The sequence below is a fragment of the Centroberyx affinis genome, unplaced genomic scaffold (genome assembly GCF_046629955.1).
Source record: "Centroberyx affinis isolate AG114_WGS23_722 - 3 ecotype Tasmania unplaced genomic scaffold, CSIRO-AGI_Caff_v1 ptg009017l_1, whole genome shotgun sequence".
NCBI classification, from domain to species: Eukaryota; Metazoa; Chordata; class Actinopteri; order Beryciformes; family Berycidae; genus Centroberyx; species Centroberyx affinis.
The window spans coordinates 1-27,500 of record NW_027284398.1 but is presented as its reverse complement, the minus strand read 5'-3'; the positions used below and the strand labels follow the sequence as shown (position 1 = coordinate 27,500).

The following is a 27,500-nucleotide window of genomic DNA, read 5'->3' as shown; positions in this document are numbered from 1 at the left end:
AGATGATATAGGTAAAGTTTAGGGACAATAAAGGTAAAGTTTTGAGACGATATAGGTAAAGTTTAGGGACGATATAGGTAAAGTGTAGTGTAGGAATGATATAGCTAAAATTTCTATAATCTCTCAGTCTCAATCTCTTCCATTAGAAAATGGCATCAATGTTATTCCCAACAGTTTTTATCTTTTTGCTAAATGTGCAAACATCGACCACCCATTAAAGAATCATTTTTCCAATGTCACCTGGAGAGAGAGGGGAAGAGAGTGAGGGAGTGTGTGTGTGTGTGTGTGTGTGTTTATGTCCATGTGTGTGTTTATGTTTATGTGCGTGTCTCACTCTCATTAGCACACTGCCATAAACCTCATCAATAATTCAGCTGTATCCATCTGCAGCAGCGGTGAGCATCCTGTCCTGAACATCACAGCCACACAACAAGATTAATATTCAGATGTGGGTTATATCAGCTTCTTCCTGCTCCACTCAGAAGTCAGCCATGTTGTCTTGTTTTGTCAGGGAGGAAGAGCTGGGTTTGGTTTTTGTCATTCCTCCAAGATGGCGGCGTCTCCTTCTCCAGAACAACATTTTAGAATAATGTCTAATTGTCTGATAATGAAAGCCAGAACCGAATAAACACTAAAGGAATGGAAAATGTACAAAAATGAGGAAAATCTCAGTGTCTTCAGTACCTGTGTGTGTGTGTGTGTGTGTGTGCGTGTGTGTGTGTGTGTGTGTGCGTGCGGACCTGTTTGACCTCGGCCTGCAGGTGGCGCAGCTGCAGGCTCTGCTCCAGCCGTGTGTGTGTGTGCTGGGCGTTCAGCTCCAGCTCCTGCTGCTTCTCATGCAGAAACTCCAGCAGCTCCTGGACCTGAGAGGCCAAGTCCACGTCCTTCTCCCCCGTCAGCTCGATGCCTGACGCACCACACACACACACGCACACACACGCACGCACACACACACACACACACACACACACAGAGTGATGGTATTTTTAGGCTGAATGGCGATACACGATATATATCTCGGTATTTTCAGTTGTAAGTAGGGCTGGGCGATATGGACAAAATCAAATATCACAATATTTTTAACCAAATACCTCGATATCGATATTGCGACAATATTGTAGGGATATTTTCAGAAGATATTTACACAATGAGATTTTTGATACATAATCATCAGTAATGTGGATATAATGAGTAAGTGGGTAAAGGCAAATAACAGAACAGCTAGAACAGTCTGGTAAGTTCAGAAAATGACATCACTTTACTGTAATGCAGCCTTTAAAACCAGGAGAAGACACTTATGCCATATCACCATATTACCATATCCAAAATGTATGACGATATCTAGTCTCATATCACGATATCGATATAATATTGATATATTGCCCAGCCCTACGGACGAGACACGGAGGAAAGTTTCGGTCTCATCTTGACTCAAATTCCTCTTTGAGCAGAAAAAAAATATTTATGTTGTTCCCAAAGCATTAAAAAAAGACATTTTGGAGGGAGATTATGTTATTTGTTAAAGCAAAGAAATAGCCTGTCATACACAATCGACCATTTACATAATGTTGTCTCTGTCTCTAGACACTAGTGAAGCATTTTGAAGCATTTAATAAAAAAAGAGAAGCTCTGTCCTCCACCTACAGCATCAATTATGAATTCATTCTCTACTTCACCAGTAAGTGGCGCTGTGACACAGCAGCAGGTAGCAGAGGGTGTGTGTGTGTGTGTGTGTGTGTGTGTGTGGATGGATGCTGAGAGAGATTTGACACTCCAGGAGGCATACTGACCGAGATGTTGACCTCCACACACACACACACACACACACACACACACACACTGTAAGAGGATTGTGCCAGTGGCAGGGAAGCTGTGACGATTTTTTAACCTAATTCTCTGTCTCGGTCCCCCCCCCCCCCCCCCCACCCCATCTCTCTCCCTCTCCTTCTCTTAGTCTCTCTGCCCATCTCTCTCTCTCTCTCTCCATTTCACTCCCTCTCTCTCTCTCCCTCTCCTCCTGAATTCATTCTCTTCTCCTTTATCGCTTCTCTCGTTTTTTCTCCTCTTCACAGGAGATGAGAGGGATTTGTGCGTGTGTGTGTGTGTGTGTGCGTGTGTGTGCGCTCCCACCTGAAGCCTGGACCTCCATGATGTACTGGTGCAGGTCTTGTCCCTGCTGCATCACTTCGTAGCTCATGTTGTTCATGGCCGCCTTCCTCTCGGCGTGTCTCTTCAGCCGCTGCTCCGCCAGGCCGATGTCCTCCGAGCCGGCGGAGGAGGCCCCGCCCCCCCCGCCCGCCCCGCCCCCCCCGCCGGCCCCGCCCCCGCCCCCGCTACCGCTAACCCCCGAGCCGCCGGCGTCCCCCAGCTGGCGGGACAGATCCTCGTTCCAGGCGTCCAGCTCCGCCGTCACCTGGAGGGAGGAGGACATATGGAAGGTTAAATGTTAAATATTAAATATAGTATGCAAGATAACAAAAAATAATAGAATACATTTATTTGAATGACATATTATTTCTCAATTCATTAATATCAACCTATAATAAAAGTATTCACAAAGTGTTTTACAGGAGGAATAATTAAACATATAAATATTATTTATTATTTATTCATATAAATAAATATGAATAAATAAACAAAAAGAATAAAAATAAAATGAAAACAAAAAAGCGAAAACAAAGGGTGTTTAAAAAAGCGTCTTCAGTCTGGTCTGGCCGAGGATCTCAAAGAAAAAGTTCAGATACAGCTAGGCCTTAATCTGCCTTAAAGATGATTATTAACATTTTAAATCAATCCTGAACTGCACTTATTGCCAATGTAGCTAAACAAAAAAAAAATGGAGGCAATCTGTTTCTTCTCAGTTCCTGTCAGGAGTCTGTCTGCAGCGATCTGGATCTATAACTGTAATCTGGATTTACTTTGCTGGTTAAAACACAATACTAACTAACTGTAAGAGGGGACCCAGAATAAAACCCTGAGGAACACCACAACTAACTTGTATGGAGAAAAGCAGGGGACCCAGGATAGAGCCATGAGGGACACCAAAACTAATTTATATGGAGAAAACAGGGGACCCAGGATACAGCCATGAGGGACACCACAGCTAATTTATAAGGAGAAAAGCAGGGGACCCAGGATAGAGCCATGAGGGACACCACAGCTAATTGATATGGAGAAAAGCAGGGGACCCAGGATAGAGCCATGGGGGACACCACAGCTAATTTATAAGGATAAAAGCAGGGGACCCAGGATAGAGCCATGGGGGACACCACAGCTAATTGATATGGAGAAAAGCAGGGGACCCAGGATAGAGCCATGGGGGACACCACAGCTAACTGTCACCAATGACCTGAACTCCTCAATAGCAACAAGCTATGTCCCACAGACTGAATATGTTGTAGGAATATGTCTAGTTTGATTTCACACACACACACACACACACACACACACACACACACACACACCCTTACCTCTATAGTGTACTGCTCGAAGATGCGCAACTGCAGGAAGATGTCCAGCTTGATTTTGCGTTCGTGGAACAGCTCCTCCATCTGGCCCTGGGCCTCGTCCAGCTGCTGCAGCACCCCCTGGATGTGAGCGATGGAACTGCAGTGCGGCGTCTTATTGGTCGACATGGCTGCATCTCTATGGAGACAGAAGGGGGCGAGTGAGAGAGAGAGAGAGAGAGAGAGAGAGAGAGAGAGAGAGAGATAATAATTAATACTACCTGAACTGCTGTATTAATTCCTCCCCTTCTTCAATATTGATAATAATTGATAATGGCATGATATTATTATTATAATATTATTACCTGAGCTGCTGTATTAGCTCCTCCCCCTCTTTGATGACGTTGAGCGTTGCCTCCAGTGTCGCCGTCTGCTGCTGCTGGAACTGCTGGATGAGAGTCTGAACCGAGTCCACCGAGTCACAGCACACCTCCTCCAACAGCTGCTTCTGCACCTCCTCCATCCACGACCACAGCTAGAGACAGACAGGCAGGCAGAGAGACAGACAGGCAGAGAGACAGACAGGCAGGCAGAGAGACAGACAAACAGAGAGACAGACAGGCAGGCAGAGAGACAGACAGACAGAGAGACAGGTAGGTTAACAGCTGCTTCTGCACCTCCTCCAACCATGACCAGAGCTAGAGATAGACAGACAGACAGACAGACAGACAGACAGACAGAAAGAGAGACAGAAAGAGAGACAGACAGACAGACAGACAGACAGACAGAAAGAGAGACAGAGAGACAGACAGACAGACAGACAGAAAGAGAGACAGACAGACAGACAGACAGACAGACAGACAGACAGAAAGAGAGACAGACAGACAGACAGACAGACAGACAGACAGACAGACAGAAAGAGAGACAGACAGACAGACAGACAGACAGACAGACAGAAAGAGAGACAGACAGACAGACAGACAGACAGACAGAAAGAGAGACAGACAGACAGACAGACAGACAGACAGACAGACAGAAAGAGAGACAGACAGACAGACAGACAGACAGACAGACAGACAGACAGAAAGAGAGACAGACGGACAGACAGACAGAAAGAGAGACAGACAGACAGACAGACAGAAAGAGAGACAGACGGACAGACAGACAGACAGAAAGAGAGACAGACAGACAGACAGACAGACAGACAGAAAGAGAGACAGACAGACAGAAAGAGAGACAGACAGACAGACAGAGACAGACAGACAGACAGACAGACAGAAAGAGAGACAGACAGACAGACAGACAGACAGACAGAAAGAGAGAGAGACAGACAGACAGACAGACAGAAAGACAGACAGACAGACAGACAGACAGACAGAAAGAGAGTCAGACAGACAGACAGACAGACAGACAGACAGACAGAAAGAGAGACAGACGGACAGACAGACAGAAAGAGAGACAGACAGACAGACAGACAGACAGACAGACAGAAAGAGAGACAGACAGACAGACAGACAGACAGACAGACAGAAAGAGAGACAGACAGACAGAAAGAGAGACAGAAAGAGAGACAGAAAGAGAGACAGAAAGAGAGACAGACACCCAGACAGACTTTTCTGAACTTTTCCAGTCTAATCTGCCGCTTTTCTTCTGTGTGCAAGCTCTCTCTCTCTCTCTCTCTCTCTCTCTCTCTCTCTCTGTCCTGATCTCACCTCTATCTCTCCAACATTAACCGGCAGACACCCACACACACACACACACACCCACACACACACACACACACACACACACACACACACACACACACACTCATTCGTCCTCCATCTTTAATCACTGTCTCTGTGGTTAATGATGAAATTAATGATTAATGATGCAAAGCCAGTTGGCAGGAGAGGAGGTGTGTGTGTGTGTGTGTGTGTGTGTGTGTGTGTGTTACCTCTTCAGAGTTTGTGTGTGTGAGAGTGTGTGTGTTTCCACAACTTATTAACTTACTACTGTGTGTTACATCTTTGATCTTTGTGTGTATTTGTGTGTGTCCTACCTCTTTAGTGTGTGTCCTACCTCTTTAGTGTGTGTCCTACCTCTTTAGTGTGTGTGTGTGTGTGTGTGTGTGTGTGTGTGTGTGTGCGTACCTCCTTGGTGTGTGTGTGGAAGGACACGGACATGTCCAGCAGCAGCTTCCTGTGCTCCACCCTGCGGACGAAGTCCTGGATCCGGACCTCCAGGTGCCGGGCCGCCTTGTAGATCTCCTCCGGGTCACACTCTCCGGTCTGGGCCAGCTGCTCGCCGCCTCCAGCAGCTTGTCTGCATTGGTGTAGGTGTTCTGAAGGGGGGGGGGGGGGGGGTTGGGGGAGACACAGGGAGAAAGAAGGGGGGGGGGGGGGAGCAAAGGGCATAGACCAGGACAGGGAGAGAGAGAGAGAGAGACAGGATTATCCTCAATGACAATAATAACATAATCTCATCGTTTTTATATCTTACAGTATATACAGTATATATCTGACAGTATATATTTTACTGTCAGCTTTATTATCATCTTCATCATCATCATCACTATCAGCTTTACTGTCATCATCGTCATATTGGTTGTAATTTTTTGGGTTGTAATTTTTATGTCGCCTACTGCTACAGCATGAGGTCACACATCAAGGACTGAGAGATTTTGACTCTCAGACCAAAATCTGAGAATATTTTTTATTATTAGATGATTTTGTCCAGAACTCCATGACTATCTGTATTGCAGGTAGAGAGATAACAGAGAAACTATGATCAGAACAGCCATTCTTCTGCATTCTCTAACTGTGTTCACTTCTTGTAAATGAAATAATGCTGAAGTTTAATAATTCATCAGTTTGCTGGGGACCCCCTGGAACCCCCTCAAGGACCCCTGGCGGTCCCTGGACCCCACGTTGAGAACCACTGATAGTATAGTATTTATATCGATATAAATATAAAAATGTGAGAAAATAATACAAAAAAATTGGCATCTATTGTCAAATATTGTGTTTTCTAACACAGAGAATTTACAAAGCCTGTGAGTGGCCATCGGGAGAAAAATAATTTATGTCGTGGCCACGATTTATGTACGTTTTATTTTTTTGTGCACACAAGACACAGTTCATTCCCTCGATTTCCTCTTTACGTGCACAAATTGCCAAAACGTGTCCTCAAAATAGTGACATGGTGCTCTGGATATATAATCCATGTGCTCTTCATGAGCTTATAAAGAGTCAGTCACATATTGGTGATCATGTTTACATGTGGCCTGTCCTGGGTGTGTTGCAGCACCTGATTGTGTTTACATGGCCTGAAGGTTAAGCGGCTAAATATGTTGCAATATTTGGGGGATTTGCCTATTCAGTGTAAACAGACAATGGATATTAACATACCAAAATCCTTACTAGGCCTATCTGCAATACCTAAAAGGTTCCTTTTAAGTTGCATTTTTTCCTAAACTGCACAGTTTAACCAAATCGAGGGAACGAGTTGTATCTCGTGAGCACATTACAGTAAATCCTGGACTCGATATAACTTTTTTTCTCTCCCAATGCTAATAAGGTGAAAAAGTCATTTTTAATTTCAGACCAAGACAGCTTCAGACTCCGGGGCCTCGGCCTCCGCTGAGCCGGACCAGTCTGTCCTTAAAACCACCGACACCGACACTAACACCAACACGACACCCCTCCAGCCCGGACCCCGTCCCGACACGACCGGCTTGAAGTCCCAGCCCAGTCCGATATATCCTTATGCTGTAATCATTTTCCACGAATGTGTGTGTGTGTGTGTGTGTGGGGCGTCTCGTCGCTCTGATGTCGTTTCTGACCTGATTCAATGAGATTTACACCTCGACGCCACGCTGGACAGGATAACACCGGATTAGACACACACACACACACACACACACACACACGGATCACGTCGTATTAAAATGTTAACTCCAGTTTCCGTACATCAGCAGCCGGACGCTTCCTGGCTCCTCCTCTCTCCATCAGGAGGTAAACTGGATTACTGTCAGCTATTCTGGTGCAAATGAAAGATTTACCGCCGGAATATTTCAGTTCAGAGGAAAAATTACATCTGAGATATTTCGGGGTTGGGGGGTGGGGTGGGGGGTGGGGGTGATGTTTTCTGCTCTCATTCACAGAGGAAGATGAGTCAGGATATTTTGGGGAAGGATTACAGTCTGGATCAGTCAGGAGAGAGAGAGAGAGATTATAATTTACAAGAGATTAGAATTATCTTTAAACACGAGGCGGTCGGTTCGGACGGAGGATTACAGGGAGCGAGAGGAGAGCCAGGTCAGGAGGCTTTTTCACCTGGAGGCGGCGGCGGGAAATATCGCCAGTGTCATCGCCTTCCAACAGAACCATACCGCGATGAAAGCAACGACATCGGGTTATCGTGATATCGCAGATTCACACGAAAAAGCAAGTAGGGGTAGGGGTAGGGGTAGGGGTCCGGGGTCGGGGGTCGGGGTCGGGGTCGGGGGTCCGGGTCCGGGTCCGGGTCCGGGTCTGGGTCAGGGTCCGATGAGTTTACCTTCGATGCCGGTGACCAGGGTTCGATTCCCAGCGTTTTCAAAGGACATTTCAACTGTGAGTCACATTTACATTTTGTCATTAATCCCTGACCAAACCATTTCTCGAACCTCAACCAAACTTGCTCTACTTGCCTAAACCTAACCGTTGACCAGCCTTTGGGACGTATTCCAATTCGTGGCAGAGGAAAGTAAATCAGTTTGTGGTGGAGAAACGTTCCCATAACACGTGTCCACAGCATGTAAATCAGCGTTTTAGAGTTTGTGTTCATTCCACAAATTTGTGTGAGATCACGTTGATTAGGGAATATTATTTGAAAGAGAACTTTTTCAAATTGGGACGCTCTTCCAAAAACGCTTCACTCATACTGAAAACACTCCATGGAGAACCATCTGAGCTATGGAAAACCTTTCTGAAAGGGTTCTTTAAATCACCATGAAGGGTTCTGCTATGGTACGAGCCTAAAGAAGCATTTCCTGGTATGTAGAACCCTTTTTGTTAAGATGCTGTAGTGTCACTAATCAAACCAGACACATGAGCCTCCATCTCTCTGCACCTCGTCTGATCAGTATCTGTTTCAAAGACTTTAACATGAGCGTCAAAACCACATGACACTGACAACGTCTCTCTCTCTCTATCTCTCTCTCACTCACTCTCTCTCTTTCTCTCGGTCTCTCACTCTCTAATCCTTGCCATGTGTTTTTCCGCCTTTGTTCCAGCCAGTCTTCATGTCTGTTTCATTTAGGATCTGATGTCTAAACAAGGGGATTACACTCTTTCCAGTGGGATTATCAGTTGACGCTCTGAGCATCTTCAATGGCTTTATGATTTCAACAGAGAAATTAAATAAGGTTATTATCATTTAAAACAGCGGCCTTCCACCCATTAGCCGGTTATACAAGAAGGATTTAGCCCTGCTATGAATATTATAGAGGAGAATGTGTCGCTTCAATTTGTTGGGAATCTGACGGCTGGAGGAGGGAGCTTGTGACCAAAAGGTTGACGGTTCAAATCCCCGGGATGACTGGGAACAACAGGCTGGTGGAGGTGAAATAAACCCCAGCTATCAGGATATGGAAGACTAGAGGTTACAGAAGTGACATCACTGCCATAATCTGAGAGCTAGATTGAAGCTAGCTTTGAGAAGTGGAAGCAAGTTTTGAAAAGTGGAAGCTAGCTTTGAAAAGTGGAAGCTAGCTTTGAGAATTGGAAGCTACTTTTGAGAAGTGGAAGCTAGCTTTGAGAATTGGAAGCTAGTTTTGAAAAGTGGAAGCTAGAGAAGTGGAAGCTAGTTTTGAAAAGTGGAAGCTAGCTTTGAGAATTGGAAGCTAGTTTTGAAAAGTGGAAGCTAGTTCTGAGAAGCGGAAGCTAGTTTTGAAAAGCGGAAGCTAGAGAAGTGGAAGCTAGTTTTGAAAAGCGGAAACTAGCTTTGAGAAGCGGAAGCTAGCTTTGAAAAGCAGAAGCTAGTTTTGAAAAGTGGAAGCTAGCTAGAAGAAGAAGAAGAAGAAAAGAAGAAGAACAACAACAACAAAAAGAAGAAGAAGAAGGGAGGATTACATGGACAAATCCAGCATGGCTCGACTCCATACTAACCAGCAGAGACAGAACAGAACAGGCTGTCTCTCTCTCTCTCTCTCTCTCTCTCTGTCTCTGTGTGTGTGTGTGTGTGTGTGTGTGTGTGTGTATTTGGCTGGTGAACACAGCAGTGCACGCTGTGCTCAGGTTATATAACACCAGTAGAATCAGTCAGGAGTCATGATCCTGCATGGACAAACACATTCATCAGATTAACCAGTTCATTAACTTAATCACATAGCCTATTATTCTTCTATTTTAACTTTAAACTGTAAGTAATATTTTCATATATATTTCATATATATATATATATATATATATATATATATATATAGATATAGATATAGATAGATATATATCCATATATCCATATATATATATATATGGATATAGATCTCTATCTGCTTGCTCTAACTCGACTGTGATTTTCCACTGTCTGTTCTGAACAGCCGGTGTCTGGTCACTGTTTCCCGCCGCACAGGAAGTGATGCGTTTTACGTTTCCGCTTTCTTTGGAATCAGCAGAAGAAGAAGAACTGGGTAGTTAGCATGAGCAGCGATAGCCACCATGGCTGAACAGACAGAGAGAAGAGAAACTCAAACTGCAGCAACAGAAAATCCAAGCTCCGCCCACACTGTCAGACGGACAGACAGACAGACAGACAGAGAGACAGACAGACAGACAGACAGAAAGACAGACAGACAGACCTGAGCGACGTCCTCGAAGTCATCATGTCTCTTCTGCAGTGCTCTGGCTCTGTGAAGAGATTTCCCGACTCCAGTGTGTTTACTGAGGAACGCCTCGCCGTGGTTTTCTATCCAGTCCATCACCTGCAGGACAAGAGGGACGACACACACTCTCAGGAAAAGCTAAAACCGTATGCTGTTGCACCTGATGCTGTTCCCTGTTTTCAGACCGTGTGTATGCAAATCAGCGGTGCAGAACGATCCCAAAACTCATGAATTAGGACTAGATGAGATGAAACCTTAATGATCTGCGTGGGGAAACGAGGTCACTGCAGCAGCGAAGAACAGGACATTGATAAGAAAGAGCAAACACAAAGCACAACGCAAATATAGTACGAACGAATAATCACGGCAAAGGAAAACATTGAGGATAAAACAACAAAAGACGTAAAGTGTCTTCACTGTCAGATTTACAGGAGATCTTTGAATTCACAGCATACATGCATGATCAGCAAACTCTGAACCCATAGACGATGAGTTCAGAGATTGCATGATCAGGTACACAGAAGGCCGGACATACAGTGTGTATGGAAATGTGTCCACATGTGCAGATGTGCTTTGTTAGGTATTCACATGATCAGATTTACAGAATCTGATTGATCTGAATTTGATCTCTTATCAAAGAATCCATATCCAGACGTGCAAATGTGCATCACAAGCATTTGCAGATGGAAGTAACATATACAGTATATATTGTATATGTACTGTTCCTTACTGAGACCTAGACCTAGATGAAAATATGTCCTGTGCAGCCGTCTATCCTCCATCCACTTCTGCTGTTTCATTTATTTCTTATCAAGATGTTCTGGGTACGAACTCCATCCATCCATTTCATTCCTCCACTCGTCCATGAAGGAGTTGTATTTATTTCGTTTAAGCTCAGGATCTACCTAGCATTAGGGAACAGAGTGTATGGGTGGATAGTTTGATGTTAAAAGGGTTCAGAGTGTGTTTAACTTATGGTAATATATATATATAAAAGGCTCCAGGTGAACTCCAGGTATCGGGGTTAGCTTAGGGAACACGACCTATGCATGTATGGCATGATGTTAAAAATATTCAAGCTTAGCTGACAGGATCTATGGGTCAACGGTATGATGTTAAACAGGTATAAGGCTCAGCTTAGTTTAGGGAACAGGGTGTATGGGTGGATAGTATGATGTTAAATAGGATTAGAGTCTGCTTAGCATTAGGGAACAGGGTGTATGGCATGTTGAAAAGGTTCAGGGTGTATGTAGCTTAGGGAACAGGGTGTATGCTATGCTGTTAAACAGGTTCGGGGTGTACTTAGGGAACAGGGTGTATGGTATGATGTTAAACAGGTTCAGGGTATATGTAGCTTAGGGAACAGGGTGTATGGTATGATGTTAAACAGGTTCAGGGTATATGTAGCTTAGGGAACAGGGTGTATGGTATGATGTTAAACAGGTTCAGGGTGTACTTAGGGAACAGGGTGTATGGTATGATGTTAAACAGGTTCAGGGTATATGTAGCTTAGGGAACAGGGTGTATGGTATGATGTTAAACAGGTTCAGGGTGTACTTAGGGAACAGGGTGTATGGTATGATGTTAAACAGGTTCAGGGTATATGTAGCTTAGGGAACAGGGTGTATGGTATGATGTTAAACAGGTTCAGGGTGTATTTAGCTTAGGGAACAGGGTGTATGGGCGTGTGCTATGATGTTTACAAGGTTCAGTGTTTACTTAACATTAGGAAACAGGATCTATCTATTATATCTAAGGCTCTATGGAGGGATGTCGAACAGGTTCAGGTGTATTTAGGGTATGAGTATGAGTGTACAGTATGATGTTATACAGGTGCAGGGGCGTATGAGTGTACAGTATGATGTTACACAGGTTCAGGGGTGTATCAGTGTACAGTATGATGTTACACAGGTTCAGGGGTGTATCAGTGTACAGTATGGTTCAGGGGCGTATGAGTGTACAGTATGATGTTAAACAGGTTCAGGGGTGTATCAGTGTACAGTATGATGTTACACAGGTTCAGGGGTGTATGAGTGTACAGTATGATGTTACACAGGTTCAGGGTGTATCAGTGTACAGTATGATGTTAAACAGGTTCAGGGGTGTATGAGTGTACAGTATGATGTTAAACAGGTTCAGGGGTGTATCAGTGTACAGTATGATGTTACACAGGTTCAGGGGTGTATGAGTGTACAGTATGATGTTACACAGGTTCAGGGGTGTATCAGTGTACAGTATGATGTTAAACAGGTTCAGGGGTGTATGAGTGTACAGTATGATGTTAAACAGGTTCAGGGGTGTATCAGTGTACAGTATGATGTTAAACAGGTTCAGGGGCGTATGAGTGTACAGTATGATGTTACACAGGTTCAGGGTGTATGAGTGTACAGTATGATGTTACACAGGTTCAGGGTGTATGAGTGTACAGTATGATGTCACATGATGTCAGCCCAGCTGGAGCCACAGTGAGGTCAGCCAAAGTTCAGGATGTACACAAACTGAAGCGTGACGCCTGCGGTGGAGTTTCAGCTCAATCTGCAGCTCCAACAGCCGGAAACTTTCTCTCTCTCCCTCTCCTTCTCTCTCTCTCCCTCTCCTTCTCTCTCCCTCTCGCTCTCTCTCTCCCTCTCTCTCTCTCTGTGTCTTTTTCTGCCTCGATCTCTCTCTCTCTCTGGGGTCAGATATATTCTGTAGCATGGCAACTATGGTTGGAATAGGCCTGTTTTCAATGAATTATAGACTGTTAGTATGATCTCTGTCTCTCTCTCTCTCACTTTCTCTAAGTCTCTCTCTCTCTCGATGTGTGTGTGTGTGTGTGTCCCTCTCTCTCCTGGGTCTCATAGAAACTGATGCATGACGACTCTACGGTTGGAAAAGCCCTATTTTTAATGAATTTATAGGCTATTGATGTGATCTCTCTCTCTCTTTCTCCACTCTCTCTCTCCCTCTCTCTCAGTCTCTCTCTCTCTCTCTCTCTCTCTCTCTCTCTCTCTCTCTCTCTCTCTCTCTCTCTCTCTCTCTCTCTCGGGTCATATATAAATTATTGCATGATGACTATGATTGGAGCTTTCGTGTTTGAATTTGCAGCCTAATAACATGCCTAATACTCTCTCTCTCTCTCTCTCTCTCCCTCTCTCTCTCTCTCTCTCTCTCTCTCTCTCTGATCATATACATACTGTAGTGTGATGAATGTGGTTGAAATAGCTGTTTTAAGTTAATGTTATAGGCCACTGGTGCGATCTCTATCTCTCTTACTCTGTGTGTGTGTGTGTGTGTGTGTGTGTGTGTGTGAACCTCTTAAATACTGAACGTGACTTCAGGACAAACCACAAAGATAATATTTAGGTTTCCATGGCAACAGCAGTGGAAGGTGAAGGAATGAGGATGAAGAGTCGACATTTTCTATTTAACCTCCGGTCTGTCTGTCTGTCTGTCTGTCTCTCTGTCTCTCTGTCTGTCTGTCTGTCTGTCTGTCTGTCTGTCTGTCTCTCTGTCTGTCTGTCTGTCTGTCTGTCTGTCTGTCTGTCTGTCTGTCTGTCTGTCTCTCTGTCTCTCTGTCTGTCTGTCTGTCTGTCTGTCTGTCTGTCTCTCTGTCTGTCTGTCTGTCTGTCTCTCTGTCTGTCTGTCTGTCTGTCTGTCTGTCTGTCTGTCTCTCTGTCTGTCTGTCTGTCTGTCTGTCTGTCTCTCTGTCTCTCTGTCTGTCTGTCTGTCTGTCTGTCTCTCTGTCTCTCTGTCTGTCTGTCTGTCTGTCTGTCTCTCTGTCTCTCTGTCTGTCTGTCTGCCTGTCTGTCTCTCTCTCTCTCTGTCTATCTGCCTGTCTGTCTGTCTGTCTGTCTCTCTGTCTGTCTCTCTGTCTGTCTCTCTGTCTGTCTGTCTGTCTGCCTGTCTGTTACTACTACCACTGCCACTACTAGCACTATCATTAAAACTTTTGCTACTGCTGCTAGGAAAGGAAACAAAAGGAAAGGAGACGAGGAAAGGAGTGAGGAGGGACGGAGAATATCTCCTCTGCTGATTCTGCTCTTTTCTCTCCTCACATCACATTTACTATCATCAGTAACCTGGAGGCTCAGGTTTTAAAATGGACCCATCTGCTCTATTTTTATTTATGTCCTATTTTCTTGCTGCATCTTATTATCTTGCTGCTGCAGAGACTCGGCCAGCTGCTGAACCAACAGGGAGCCGCTTAGCGATTTTTTAAAATAATTTTCCTGATTTTTATTCTACGGAGCCCGGGAGCAGCCATTGGGAGAGAAAAAAAGTTATACTGAGTCCATGATTTACTGTAACGTGCGCACAAGATACAATTTGTTCCCTTGATTTGGTTAAACTGTGCAGTTTAGGAAAAAAATGCAACTTAAAAGGAACCTTTTAGGTATTGCAGATAGGCCTAGTAAGGATTTGGTATGTTAATATCCATTGTCTGTTTACACTGAATAGGCAAATCCCCCAAATATTGCAACATATTTAGCCACTTAACCTTCAGGCCATGTAAACACAATCAGGTGCTGCAACACACCCAGGACAGACCACATGTAAACATGATCACCAATATGTGACTGACTCTACCCACTGAGCAATTTTACGTTGATTAGATGTTTAAAACACGTCTAAATGGCCCATAGCTGTCTAGGCTAAATTAAGTTTAAATGGGGTTGAAAAATGAAAGTTTATTAGATTAAACAATATTATCCTGGACTATATGAGAGCTACGCATAGACGCAATATTGAAATTACTTCTTGTGCTCAGATAATTATCTTGTAGGCTAGTCTACAGGACTTCTCTGGTGCATATTTTTGGTATTTACAGATGTCTATTCATTGTAATAATGTATTTACTGCTTGGTCTAAAATAGGTCTATACATAGCTGTAATGATCCTGGGCTATATGAGAGCTAATCACATCTTTTGCTCAGTGGGTTTATAAGATCCTGAAGAGCGTATGGATTATATATCCAGAGCACCATGTCACTATTTTGAGGATTTTGGCAGTAAATCGTGACCACAACATAAATTATTTTTCTCCCGATAATAATAATAATAATAATAAACTTTATTTGCACAGCACTTTTCAAAACAAAGTCACAAAGTGCTTTACATGGGTGCAACAGGATATTTCATGACTGAGGCAAATAAAATCAGGCAATTAAAATACAGTACAGAAATAAAATGGAATAGAATAAAAAACCCCAACAATAGAGACAATAACAATAATAATAATAAAACAAATAAGACAGATAAGATAATAAAACAAATAAGACATGTTGACAAAAACCAGAATTAATAAAAGGCTTTTTTAAAAAGATATGTTTTGAGAAGTGATTTAAAAGATGTCACTGATTCTGCGATGGACACTTCATGGGCTCTAGTTTGGAGAAAAGGTTTCAGACAGTTGACATGTTGGTCAGTGTTGTTCAACAGACACGAAACCCTTCAGGAGGCTTTTTACTGGGATTATGTGGATTTCAGTACTTGGCCGTACCTCATACCCACTGCATTACTGTCAGACACAGAACCACAGGAAAAACACAAGACCTCCTCCTCCTCCTCCTCCTCTTCCTCCTCCTCCACATCATCCATAACACACAGCAGTGACATCATGGTTTGAGGAGAGAGATGGTTCTATCTGTTCTGGATCCTCGTAACTCCAATTTTGGTGATTTGTATGGCTTTATAAACTTCTCCAAGCTTCTCAAAACTCTCACAAAACCCAAGACTGAAACTCTAAAATGCAGCATCGTAAAACTAAAACCAGGCTTTTGTCTTCTCCATTACCTGTAAGTCCTAAACTGTGTATACTAAGCATTTATCCAGACAATTGTCCTCTATCTAATAGAGAAATAAAAATGGTTGACCTATGTCTACTACAAGATTGCCCTGTGTTGGAAGAATGTGAGTTGCCCCTCTCTAGGCCACTGGTTGAAAAACTGACTCACTTAGATAGTGAGGAAGAAAGTCTCTGAGTTTTATAACATCTGGGAGATGTTTTGGGAATTTGTTAAAAATGGTGACATTGAAGAGGCATTGGAAGTGTGAAGTTACAGTAAAAAGAATTAATCTGTTGTGAGGAATGTGTGCTGTACGCTGCTCTATGTTGTGATTGTATTCTTATTTTATTTTTTCTATTCATTTTATTTATTTACTTAGTTCGTTTTTCTTTTAATTAATTATTTTCAAGTGATATTTTATTATTATTTATATACTGCCATGTGTTTGATTTGGGGGAAAGTTCAGGTATGTATGTACAATGTGTTATTAAATGTATAAAATCAATAAATATATGATTTTTTTTTTTTTAAAACAGGCTTTTGTTCTTAGTTCCTGAAAAGCTGTCTGACTTTCTGGAGATACAAGGTTTTAATTCGACAGGAAAAATTACAATTCTCTCTCTTTCACTCTGTCGCTCGCTTTCTCACACACACACAATGTATGTTTTTATGTTTTTTGTTACTAGTGTGTGTGTGTGAGTGAGTGTGTGTGTGTGTGAGTGTGTGTGTGTGTGTGTGTGTGTGTGTGTACCTGCTGGACGTCCTGCTGGAACACACACAGCTGCAGTCTCTGGTGCAGTCGGACCTTGCGGTGCTGCCAGATGTTCTCCAGCCGCCGCTGATGGTGCAGAACCTCGTGAACCACGTCCAGGATGCAGTGCACCTGCAGTGAGACAGTTCACAGGACAGTGAGACAGTTTATAAGACAGTGAGACGGTTTACAGGACAGTGAGACGGTTTATAAGACAGTGAGACAGTTCACAGGACAGTGAGACAGTTTAAAGGATGGTGAGACAGTTTACAGGACAGTGAGACAGTTCACAGGACAGTGAGACAGTTTATAAGACAGTGAGACAGTTCACAGGACAGTGAGACGGTTCACAGGACAGTGAGACGGTTCACAAGACAGTGAGACAGTTCACAGGACGGTGAGACAGTTTACAGGACAGTGAGACAGTTCACAGGACGGTGAGACGGTTCACAAGACGGTGAGACAGTTCACAGGACGGTGAGACAGTTTAAAGGACGGTGAGACGGTTCACAGGACAGTGAGACAGTTTATAAGACGGTGAGACAGTTCACAGGACAGTGAGACAGTTTACAGGACGGTGAGACGGTTTACAGGACGGTGAGACAGTTCACAGGACAATGAGACAGTTTATAAGACGGTGAGACAGTTTACAGGACGGTGAGACAGTTTACAGGACGGTGAGACAATTTACAGGACAGTGAGACAGTTTACAGGACGGTGAGACAGTTTACAGGATGGTGAGACAGTTCACAGGACAGTGAGACAGTTTACAGGACAGTGAGACAATTCACAGGACGGTGAGACAGTTTACAGGACAGTGAGACAGTTCACAGGACAGTGAGACAGTTTATAAGACAGGGAGACAGTTCACAGGACAGTGAGACAGTTTACAGGACGGTGAGACAGTTTAATAGACAGTGAGACAGTTCACAGGACGGTGAGACGGTTCACAGGACGGTGAGACAGTTTACAGGACAGTGAGACAGTTTACAGGACGGTGAGACGGTTTACAGGACGGTGAGACAGTTCACAGGACAGTGAGACATTTTACAGGACAGTGAGACATTTTACAGGACAGTGAGACATTTTACAGGACAGTGAGACAGGACTGACCGCTTTGGAGTAATTGGCGGTGGCCGTCAGCGAATCAGAGTTGCCGGGACTCAGCGGCCTCTGGAGGACGTCCAATAAGGCTTTACCATCCTGACTGACCTGGAGAGACAGACAGGCAGGAGACAGGGGGGTGAGACAGGTCAGACTGACAGAGAGACTGAAAGACAGAGAGACAGACAGACAGAGAGACAGACAGAGAGAGAGACAGAGAGACTGACAGACAGAGAGACAGACAGGCAGGAGACATGGGGTGAGACAGGTCAGACTGACAGACAGACAGACAGACAGAGAGACAGACAGAGACACAGACAGACAGACAGAGACACAGACAGACAGACAGAGAGACAGACAGAGACACAGACAGACAGACAGAGAGACAGACAGAGACACAGACAGACAGACAGAGAGACAGACAGGAGACAGGGGGGTGAGACAGGTCAGACTGACAGACACAGAGAGAGAGAGAGACAGACAGACAGGTTTTCATCTCTTCTCCTCTCCTCTCCTCTCTCCCCCTCTCCTCCTCTCCTCTCTCCTCCTCCTCTCCTCTCTCCTCCTTTCCTCTCCTCTTCTCTCTAAACCAAATATATACTTTCTAAACCCGCATTTCACTTCTGACTGCTAATTGCTAAATTACACAGGGAAACACACCACTGAAACCTCTCCATCACACACACACACACACACATACACACACACACACACACACACACACACACACACACACACACACACACAGATAGTGATATCCTTTCTCTTTCTGTAAGAAATGACCAGTTCAGTTCAGTGTTTTTATTTAAAACCAAACAAGTATCAAGCCTTTTCCAAGCAAAAACATTTAAGAAGCTGTTATTGCATGGCTAGTTCAAACACATTAAAAACACATTAAATATTAAAATATATGATATATATATATATATAATAACATATTAAAAATACATTAAAAAGATATAAAAAAAATACTTCTTCATGCAGTTTGGTTATTCCCTGATGAAGCTGAATAGGTCGGTGTGTTTAATATGATTTTAATATGTTCTTATGAACCAGCCATGCAATAAAGACTTTTTTGTAAAGAGAGTCTTGAAACTTGTGTGTTTTCATTGATAGCAAAAACCCCAAACAACACAGATACACACACACACACACACACACACACAGCAGGGATTTCCTTTCTCTTTTAAAAGAAAAGAAGAGTGTTTTTTGTTCATGCGGTCTGATGAAGACCACAACGTGTTCCTGTTCGTTTTTAATATTTCCTTCTGGACTAGACGTGATATTAAGGGTTTTTTTTATGTTTTGCTTGAAGAAAGCCTTGGAACTCGGGAGCAAAGAAAGAAAATCACCGTTTTTTTTTTCTGGGGTTTGTTGTTTTCAGTTAAGGAAGACAGAGTTTCAAGACACTCTTTAAATAAAAAGAAATGGAAAAAGCCTTTATTGCAGGCTAGTTGAAAAGAACACATTAAAAATCAAACTCCAACACAAGCTGGGGCCTTGATCCAGAGACACACACCACACTGAATGAAGGAGTTTGTTTTTGATGTTCATTTGAACTTTTTTGTCTTTAATTTTTTTTTAACTGAAGAGCCTTGAAACTCTGCTTTGAATCATTAAAGCTATCTGAAGTCAAATTATCTTAAAGCATTCCCTACTTTGAAGAAAACTTTACTCTCTTGTTTCATGGGATTAAACTCATCTTTTGTCATTTACGCCAAACAAGAAAAGTTGCCTTCAAAGAAGTTTCAGGTTTCAATTTTATGAAATTGAATGATTTCTGGACATCCAAACATAGACTTAGACTCTATGATCATCTTTCTAAGTTGAATAAAAGCGAAAAATATAGCCATTTCCTGATTTTGACCTAATTTTTACATAATCTATGCAAATTATGCTAATGAGGAAAGGTTGCATGACTTCACCATGGTAATAGATGAATTTCTGGACATCACAAACATGGACTCAGACTCTTAGATCACCTTTCTAAGTTAACTAGAAGCAAAATTATAGCCATTTCCAGTTTTTGGCGATTCATTAGCTCATTATGCTAATTACCCAAATTGCCCAACATGCAACTCTTAGCAACCAAGCTTAATCTCAGCTGCTAAGCCTATAGATGACATTTTAATCATAAAAGTTCATAGGAAACAACATTGCTGGGTTTCATATAGGCCATACAGGGGTTTCCAGTAGACTAATATTATAAAATAATGTAAATAATGTTCAGAGCTAAAACAAAGTTACTCCCAGACTGTGTACAAAGGTTTTTTTCAATGCAGGAGTGCAAATATGATTTGAGAGATGTTCGTAAGTTTACCGTACAAAAAGCTAAAAAAGGGATTAAAGGGAGATGTATTTCTATTGTTGGGGTTAAATTATGGATCAATGCTAATTTAAATTTAAGAATGTGTAACTCGCTTTTGGTTTTCAAAAGAATGGTTTATAAAGCTGTTTTTGAGGGGTACAAGGGTGAATGATTTTTTTTTATTTTATTATAATTTTTTATTTCTGGAGGGTAGCTTAAATTGATAAGAATGTAGGATAGGCATATATAAGCATTATGCTTCTGTCTGTGCCTTTTCAGTCACTACTTAATACATAGATAGTTGATTTTGTTTATACTGTCTAGACTGCTTACACTTAGTGTATATTAGATTGTATATTGTATACTGTTTATACTTATTGTATTGTGTGTGATGACTGAATAAAATACCACTACTACTACTAAAAAAATTTATTGTGTGGTTTTATCTTGAAACAGGTCAGAGTTATGAAGCAATCTCCTGAACCCTGAAACCACCTGAGCGCTGAGATCATCTGACCTCAGATATCGTCATGGAAACCTCACAGTCCAGCAGATAAAAACTCGCTCAGCTCTTCATTTTTTGCAGCGCGTCCTCTCTTGGTAACAATGTTGTGGACCTCGCCAAGCCAAACCGCCTCAGTCTCAGTGTTTCAGTGTGTGTGTGTGTGTGTGTGTGTATATTTAGGAGTCTCTTTTTACAGATAAGCCCAGATGGAGCTAACGACACAGCAGCTTTCTAAAGATAACAGCAGCAGTGGACCAGAGGAGCTTCGGAGGGTAAATTTAGCGAAGCGAGGAGTTTTTCCCGGAGCGGTCGGCGGCGAGCGTCCAGGCGGCCGAGACGCAGCCGGCCAGCGCCGCCCTGTCATCGCGACCAATCACATCCAGCCTCAGACCGCCGCTGACAGCACCCATGGGAGTCTGGGGAGACTTAAAAACCGGACGGTGACCCGTGTAGTTCAGTGAGATCTTTATGTGACGGCTGACATGGACCGTCCGGTCCGGTCCGGTCCGGTCCGCCAAACAAGACGAAACGAGCTGAACTTCTGACGGAGCTTCAGGTAAACATCTGCTAACTGGCTTCATCAGCCAATGAAATTTGTCCAGACTCAAAGGGTCCAGGGACCAGGGTCGTAAGTTCCCAGGGTCGTAAGTTCCCAGGGTCCTATGTTCCCAAGGTCCTATGTTCCCAGGGTCCTATGTTCCCAGGGTCCTATGTTCCCAGGGTCCTAAATTCCCAAGGTCCTATGTTCCCAGGGTCCTATGTTCCCAGGGTCCTAAGTTCCCAAGGTCCTATGTTCCCCAGTTCAATATTCTGTTAACACACATTAACCCTCCTATTGTGTTCGGGTCAAATTTGACCCGTTTCAAGTTAAAGTATTTCATAAATATTATCAATTTTTTTTTATTGGAACAAGGCTTCAAAACAGCTATATGAACACAACAAAACCAATGGTTATCATTTTATTTGATTTTGAAGGTCTTTAACCCTAACTCTAACCCTAGAACTGGAGAACATAGGACCCTGGGAACATAGGAATGACTCCCTAGGCCACCTTAGCTCTAGTTCTGCGAGGCGCTCCTCCATCTTCTGCCGGGACGCAGCACAAGCTGCCGGGTGGTGAGACTGAGCTGAGAGTTCAGAAGGTCAAACTGGCAGATGAACTGTGACCGTGACGGATTTCATGTCCCATGTGAACGCTGCTCAGTTCACCTCAGTCTCCCCTTCTCCACCAACATGGAACGGGTTCCGTTCCGGTTCGCGCACCTAATCCTGAACCGTTCGGAGCATTTCGACCAAAAATAAATTGGTTCGGAACCCGAAAAGTCGGTTGCCAGCTGGAACCAAAAAAAAGCAGGTCTTCAAGTGCGAACCGTGACGACATCAGTGGGCGTGTCATATTCTACAGGTATAATAACAGAACAAAAGCTCGCAAGTAATCAATGCGATCCGCCATCTTGCTGCTAACAATGGTTCCGCTCAAAACTGGTGGAAACGCGGGCCGGTTCGCTGGATAGCACCAAGGTTCCAAGAATCCTGAACGGAACCGGTTCAAGAACCAGAGCTAATTTGGTGGAAAAAGGGGTGACTGTGAGCTGCTGAGCAGACGGCTGCTGTGGAACCAGTTTAGCTGAGGTACCGGTTTATCTGGTGTATCTGGTTTATGTTCGTTACCTCGGTGTAAGCCTGGGTGACCTGCTCATACAGGCTCTGGTGGCGGTGGATGGCCAGCTCCAGGTCCTGCATCTCAGACGGTAAACCTCCTTCACTGCAGACTTTACACCAGGCCTCCACTCCAGAGAGGAACTGAGGAACAACAAGGGAGCAGTCAGAGTCAGACTGAGGAAGTAGACATGACAGAACAAACTCATCTAATAAGACAGAAGAGGATAAATTAACTGGATAAAGATGGATAAGATGCATCATATAAACCTCTATCACAGATTCACACTGAAAAGAGATTAGAGACAGATGTTGTTCCTCAGACTGCTGCTAATCTGACCCTGATCGTTCAAAATGGCCGCCGTGTGAATAAGGTTGGGGTTTTGACCGGTGTGATCCTGCTCATTAATGTAACTGACTCGAATCTACAGTACTGAATCTGCAGCACAGTGGTTTTAACTGAAACCAGCAGGAGTCGAGAGAGAGAGAGAGAGAGAGAGAGAGAGAGAGGGAGAGAGAGACAGAGAGAGAGAGAGAGAGAGAGAGTCACTTTCTTCTCTCTTTCTTTCTTCCCTCCTTACCTTCTTTCCTGTACTTACATCTTTCTTTTCCTCTCTCTCTCTCTCTCTCCCTCTCTCCCTCCCCCCCCACCTCTCTCTCTCCCAGAGGTACACTTGTACCTAATGTCGAGCGCCAGCAGGTATCGACCTGTTGCCATGCCAACCGTCAAACAGCCCATAATAACACGGCAGCAGAGCAGCTGAAGCTCCGGCAAAACGTCTCATTCTTGTACACCGAGACAGAACAGGTTTGTATATTAAAAATAAATCATTTTTACAAACAGAAAGCGTTCTGGAGGCTTTGAAGGTAGAGAATGGTTCTGAGAGGCTTCTGCTTTATTGGAGCATCAGATAAATCAGTGATTCTCAACCTTTTCATATCAGGGACCCCTAATTTAATCCACATTAGGGCCACGGACCCCCATTTAATGAAATTTTGTCTCTCTGACCCAAATCTGAGAATATTTTTATTGTTTGATATGATTTTGTCCAGAATTCCATGGCCATCTGTATTGTAGGTAGAGAGATAACAGAGAAACTATGACCAAAACATTCATTCTTCTACATTCTCTAATTGTGTTAACTTCTTGTAAAAGGAAATAATGCTTAAAGCTTAAGACTTCATCAGTTTGGAACCCCCTCAAGGACCCCTGAGGGGTCCTTGAGGGGGTTCAATGATTCAACATCCCCACTGGTCATGGACTCCTGAGGTTTTATCCAGACAGAGTCAGGGAAGTTGATCAGTTCTGAGGTTTGAGCTCCACTGTTTCCCCCTTTCCACCAACTGGAACCTGGTGCTGGTGCTGGTCTGGTGCTGGTGCCGGTTCACAGTTGGTTCAACTTGCGAACCTTCTAAGAACCGGTTTGCTTTTCCACGGGCTAGAGCTGGCTAGAGATCCACGTCATTACGTCAATGTATACGTCTGTATACGTCTCCGCTTTCCCAGCAACACTAGCGCCAACTTCAAGCACAACAACCAAAATGGCGGACTAACGTCTCTTTACAAGTGTTGCTCCTGGCTTTGTGAGCCTTCATTGGCATTCATTGACCACTGCTAGATTTCACGTCCATGTCCATGTCCATGAAGCTCTGTGTTTTTTCAACAATGGCAGTCTTCTTGGTCTTGTTGGTTTTGGTCGGTCACGATAATCCCGCCCCCCAGCCCCTGACGTAAGCGGTTCTTTATTCTAGACCAGCAAAGTGTCGGTGCCGCTCTGGAACCGGTTTTCCTGGTTCTCTGGCTGTCGAAACGTGACGCACCGGTTCGAGATTAGGTCCAACCGGCCCTCGAACTGCCTCGGTCGAAAAGGGGTATGAGAGACTTCTACTCTGAAAAACTGGACATCTAAATGAGTCACTTGATCTTCTATAGAGTTTTAAAACCTTCTTTTTCTTAAAACAAGTGACACATGCTGCCAGTCGGTGAGATGACGCCATTTCTGTCCAACACAGTTTCACTTCCTTGTTTTAGGAATTCTCTAGAAACAAGAGTCAGCATGTTGAGACACGCAGGGAGAGCAGATCACTCCACTAGTGTCCAGAAAATGAGATTATCTCACCGCACTGACAGATTCCTTCACTTGTTTTAAGACAAACAGCATGTGAAGACTCAACACGATGCTAACTGGTTTTCAGCTGGATCTGGGCTCTGCGGTGCGTTCAGGGTCTCGTCTGATATCAGACAGAACCGTCAACTCGTTCCACTCCATCTCCATCTTCAGTCTGACATTGCCTCCACTCTAACCGATTTCCGTGAGGGAGGGGGATTTGATTTTTCCCTAACCGATCACTAGAGACAGACGTATCCACCTGAATCTAACGTCATTTTAAGTCCACACTGATGCGTAACCATGACAACGCCAGAGACGGTTCAGGAAGTATAGAGCATCTTTGACGACACGGAGGTAGTAGAAGGTAGTAGAAGTAGAAACAAAGTACAACGACTTTTAATGGATTTAGAACAGCCTGGATAGCAGCGTCTATCTTGTCTATAGCGGTCTCCATTGAAGCGTTAGTCCCGCCCCTGGCTCTGATTGGCTAATCGTTAGTCGCCCCCCCCCCCCCCGGCGCTCATCGGACCGATCGTTTTTCAACCGAGAAACCGCTGTCTCATGTCACGATGCCAGACCGGGAATCAGGTCAACTGGGCGGAGTGGGGCGGAGTCAAAGCTCTGGCCCCCCAGGCGGCTCAGGGTCAGTTACCTGCTCGGCCTTCTGGTGGAAGACGGACGACATGGCGAGGATGGTGGAGCGCTCGTCCAGCGCGGCGGCGAAGCTCTTCCAGTCCTGATCCAGCTGAGCGGAGATCTGTTTGATCTGGGTGGAGGCGTAGTGCCCCGCCTCCGACAGCCGGCTGGCCACCGACATGATCCTGTTGATGTTCACATAGGCATTCTGGGAAAAAAAAAAAAAAACAGGACAATACACGATATTACTGACAACAACAACAACAACGACGACAACAAACAATAGGTTACTGATAACTGATTGGCTGATTCTGTTCATGTTCACAGATGCATTCTGGGAAAAGAAACATGATAAATAAACAACATTACTATGACAACAACGCCAAAAAAAACAGGGTTCTGATAAATAATTGGCTGAATCTGTTGATGTCCACAAAGGCATTCTGGGAAACAGATAAATAGTATACCAATGTATTATTATTAAATATTAAATATTATATATTGTTATAAAGGTGTTTCCTACCATAGAGTTCATGTTGAGTGTGTTGGTAACCCGTTCCTATAGTTATGTAATATTAAATATGTAGATATAAAGGTGTTTCCTACCATATTATACATTAAAATATAGTTATGTAATATTAAATATGTAGATATACAGGTGTTTCCTACCATTTTATACATGCTATTTTGCACATTTTAGAATAACAGTAAAGACTCAAAACTTTGAAATAACACAAATGGAATTATGCAGCTACCAAAAAAGTGTTAAATCAAAACTATCTTTATATTTTAGATTCTTTGCCTTGATGGAAAGACAAAGGCTTTGGAAAGAAATTCATACAAAGGATCAACTTCACTATTTATATTTGACTAAGAAACTCATTTGAAGCATTTAAGCAGAAGCCTGTAGATCAGAATGAAACACAGAACATTCAGTCAGGTTCAGACTGTGGACTGGCAGAGTGTAGATATAAAGATTTTACCCACCAGAGTTCATTGTTCAGCATGTTATAACCTGTTCCTATCTCTATACATTAAGATATAGTTATGTTTGTTTGTTTGTTTGTTTAGATCCCCATTAGCTACTGTATTGTAACAGTAGCTACTCTTCCCGGGGTCCCCATTAGTATTTTTAACAATACTTCAATAACAGAAAATACATCAATACACATCCGTAACATTCATACTCACAATAATAATTACAATACATAACACAACCACCAAGACACACAACAACAAACACCAACTCAAAGCCTGTGTAACACATACGATAGCTCAATATAATAATTTCATCTCTTGAGTAATTGAGAAAAATAAATCACTTAGCAACTCATCCACTAAATCACAAATAAAAGTGGGATGAATAGCTCAGAAACAAAAAGTCATATGATATTCCACACTCTTCCTTGTGTAAATACAAACAAATACAATTTCAACTTTTTGTTAAAACGTGTTGTATTACTTTCTGAAATCCAAAAAACGACCCTCTGATGAGTAGAATAATGATGTCTATCTGGAAAAATATGATAGGTTACTATAAAGTGTTTCTGGGGTTTTAGTTATGATATTTTTAATAAAGCTTTTTACACTTAACCAAACCAAATGATTCTTCACATGACTCTCTGCTGTGTTGGACCAAATCACTGAGCAATAATCTAACCGTGATAACACTGAGGCTCGCGCTAATCGTTTGTCTCTTAGTTATGTAATATTAAATATGAAGTAATAAGCTGTGTGGTACCATGGAGTTCATGGCGAAGTGGTTGTGCTGGGTCTGCAGCTCCACAGCATGCTGGTACCCGACTCCGATCTCCGTGTGGCTCTGCAGGAACACTTCCTTGTTGTGGCTGATCCAGTCAAACATCTGCAGACACACAGCGTTAATATTAATAATAATAATAATAATAATAATAATAATAATATAGGCCCATACGGGAGCATGGAATCCTTGAAATTAACATAAAAACTGCCAAAAGTGGAGTTATGAGGTTTTTTATGAGCTGCAGTTAGAAACCCTCTCTCTCTTTTTCTTTCCTATGCCTTTCTTTCTTTCTTTCTTTCTTTCTTTCTTTCTTTCTTCCTTCCTTCCGTCTTAAGTATCTTCTCTTTCCCAACTTCTTTCCTTCCTTCCTTCCTTCCTTCATTCCTCATCATTTCTTTCTTTCCTTCCTCGATTCCTTCCTTTTTTTTTTTCCTGTTGTCCTTTCTCGCTTTAATCTCTCTCTCTTTATTTTATATCTCTCTCTCTATGTTTTTGTCTCTCTCTTTCTGTCTCCATCTCTCTCTCTCTCTCTCTCTCAATTCAATTCATTTCAATGAGCTTTATTGGCAGGAAAGTTGAGAAGCAACACTGCCAGAGCGATAGGGA

At 43.2% G+C, this 27,500-nt stretch overlaps 1 protein-coding gene across 1 annotated transcript in view; it reads right to left on the bottom strand.

Moving 5' to 3' along the window:
* LOC139640310 (kalirin-like) overlaps nucleotides 1-26,996 on the bottom strand; it is a gene marked incomplete at its 3' end in the record, with an annotated part of 37,266 nt that extends 10,270 nt beyond the window's left edge. The window contains 12 exon segments of the mRNA XM_071514495.1: nucleotides 741-907; nucleotides 2,131-2,413; nucleotides 3,471-3,645; nucleotides 3,812-3,981; nucleotides 5,579-5,730; nucleotides 5,733-5,769; nucleotides 10,267-10,389; nucleotides 16,810-16,941; nucleotides 17,923-18,021; nucleotides 22,398-22,529; nucleotides 25,149-25,340; nucleotides 26,874-26,996. Of these exon segments, the coding sequence (XP_071370596.1) occupies nucleotides 741-907; nucleotides 2,131-2,413; nucleotides 3,471-3,645; nucleotides 3,812-3,981; nucleotides 5,579-5,730; nucleotides 5,733-5,769; nucleotides 10,267-10,389; nucleotides 16,810-16,941; nucleotides 17,923-18,021; nucleotides 22,398-22,529; nucleotides 25,149-25,340; nucleotides 26,874-26,996 (1,785 nt within the window).
* Nucleotides 26,997-27,500: the final 504 nt, after the last annotated feature.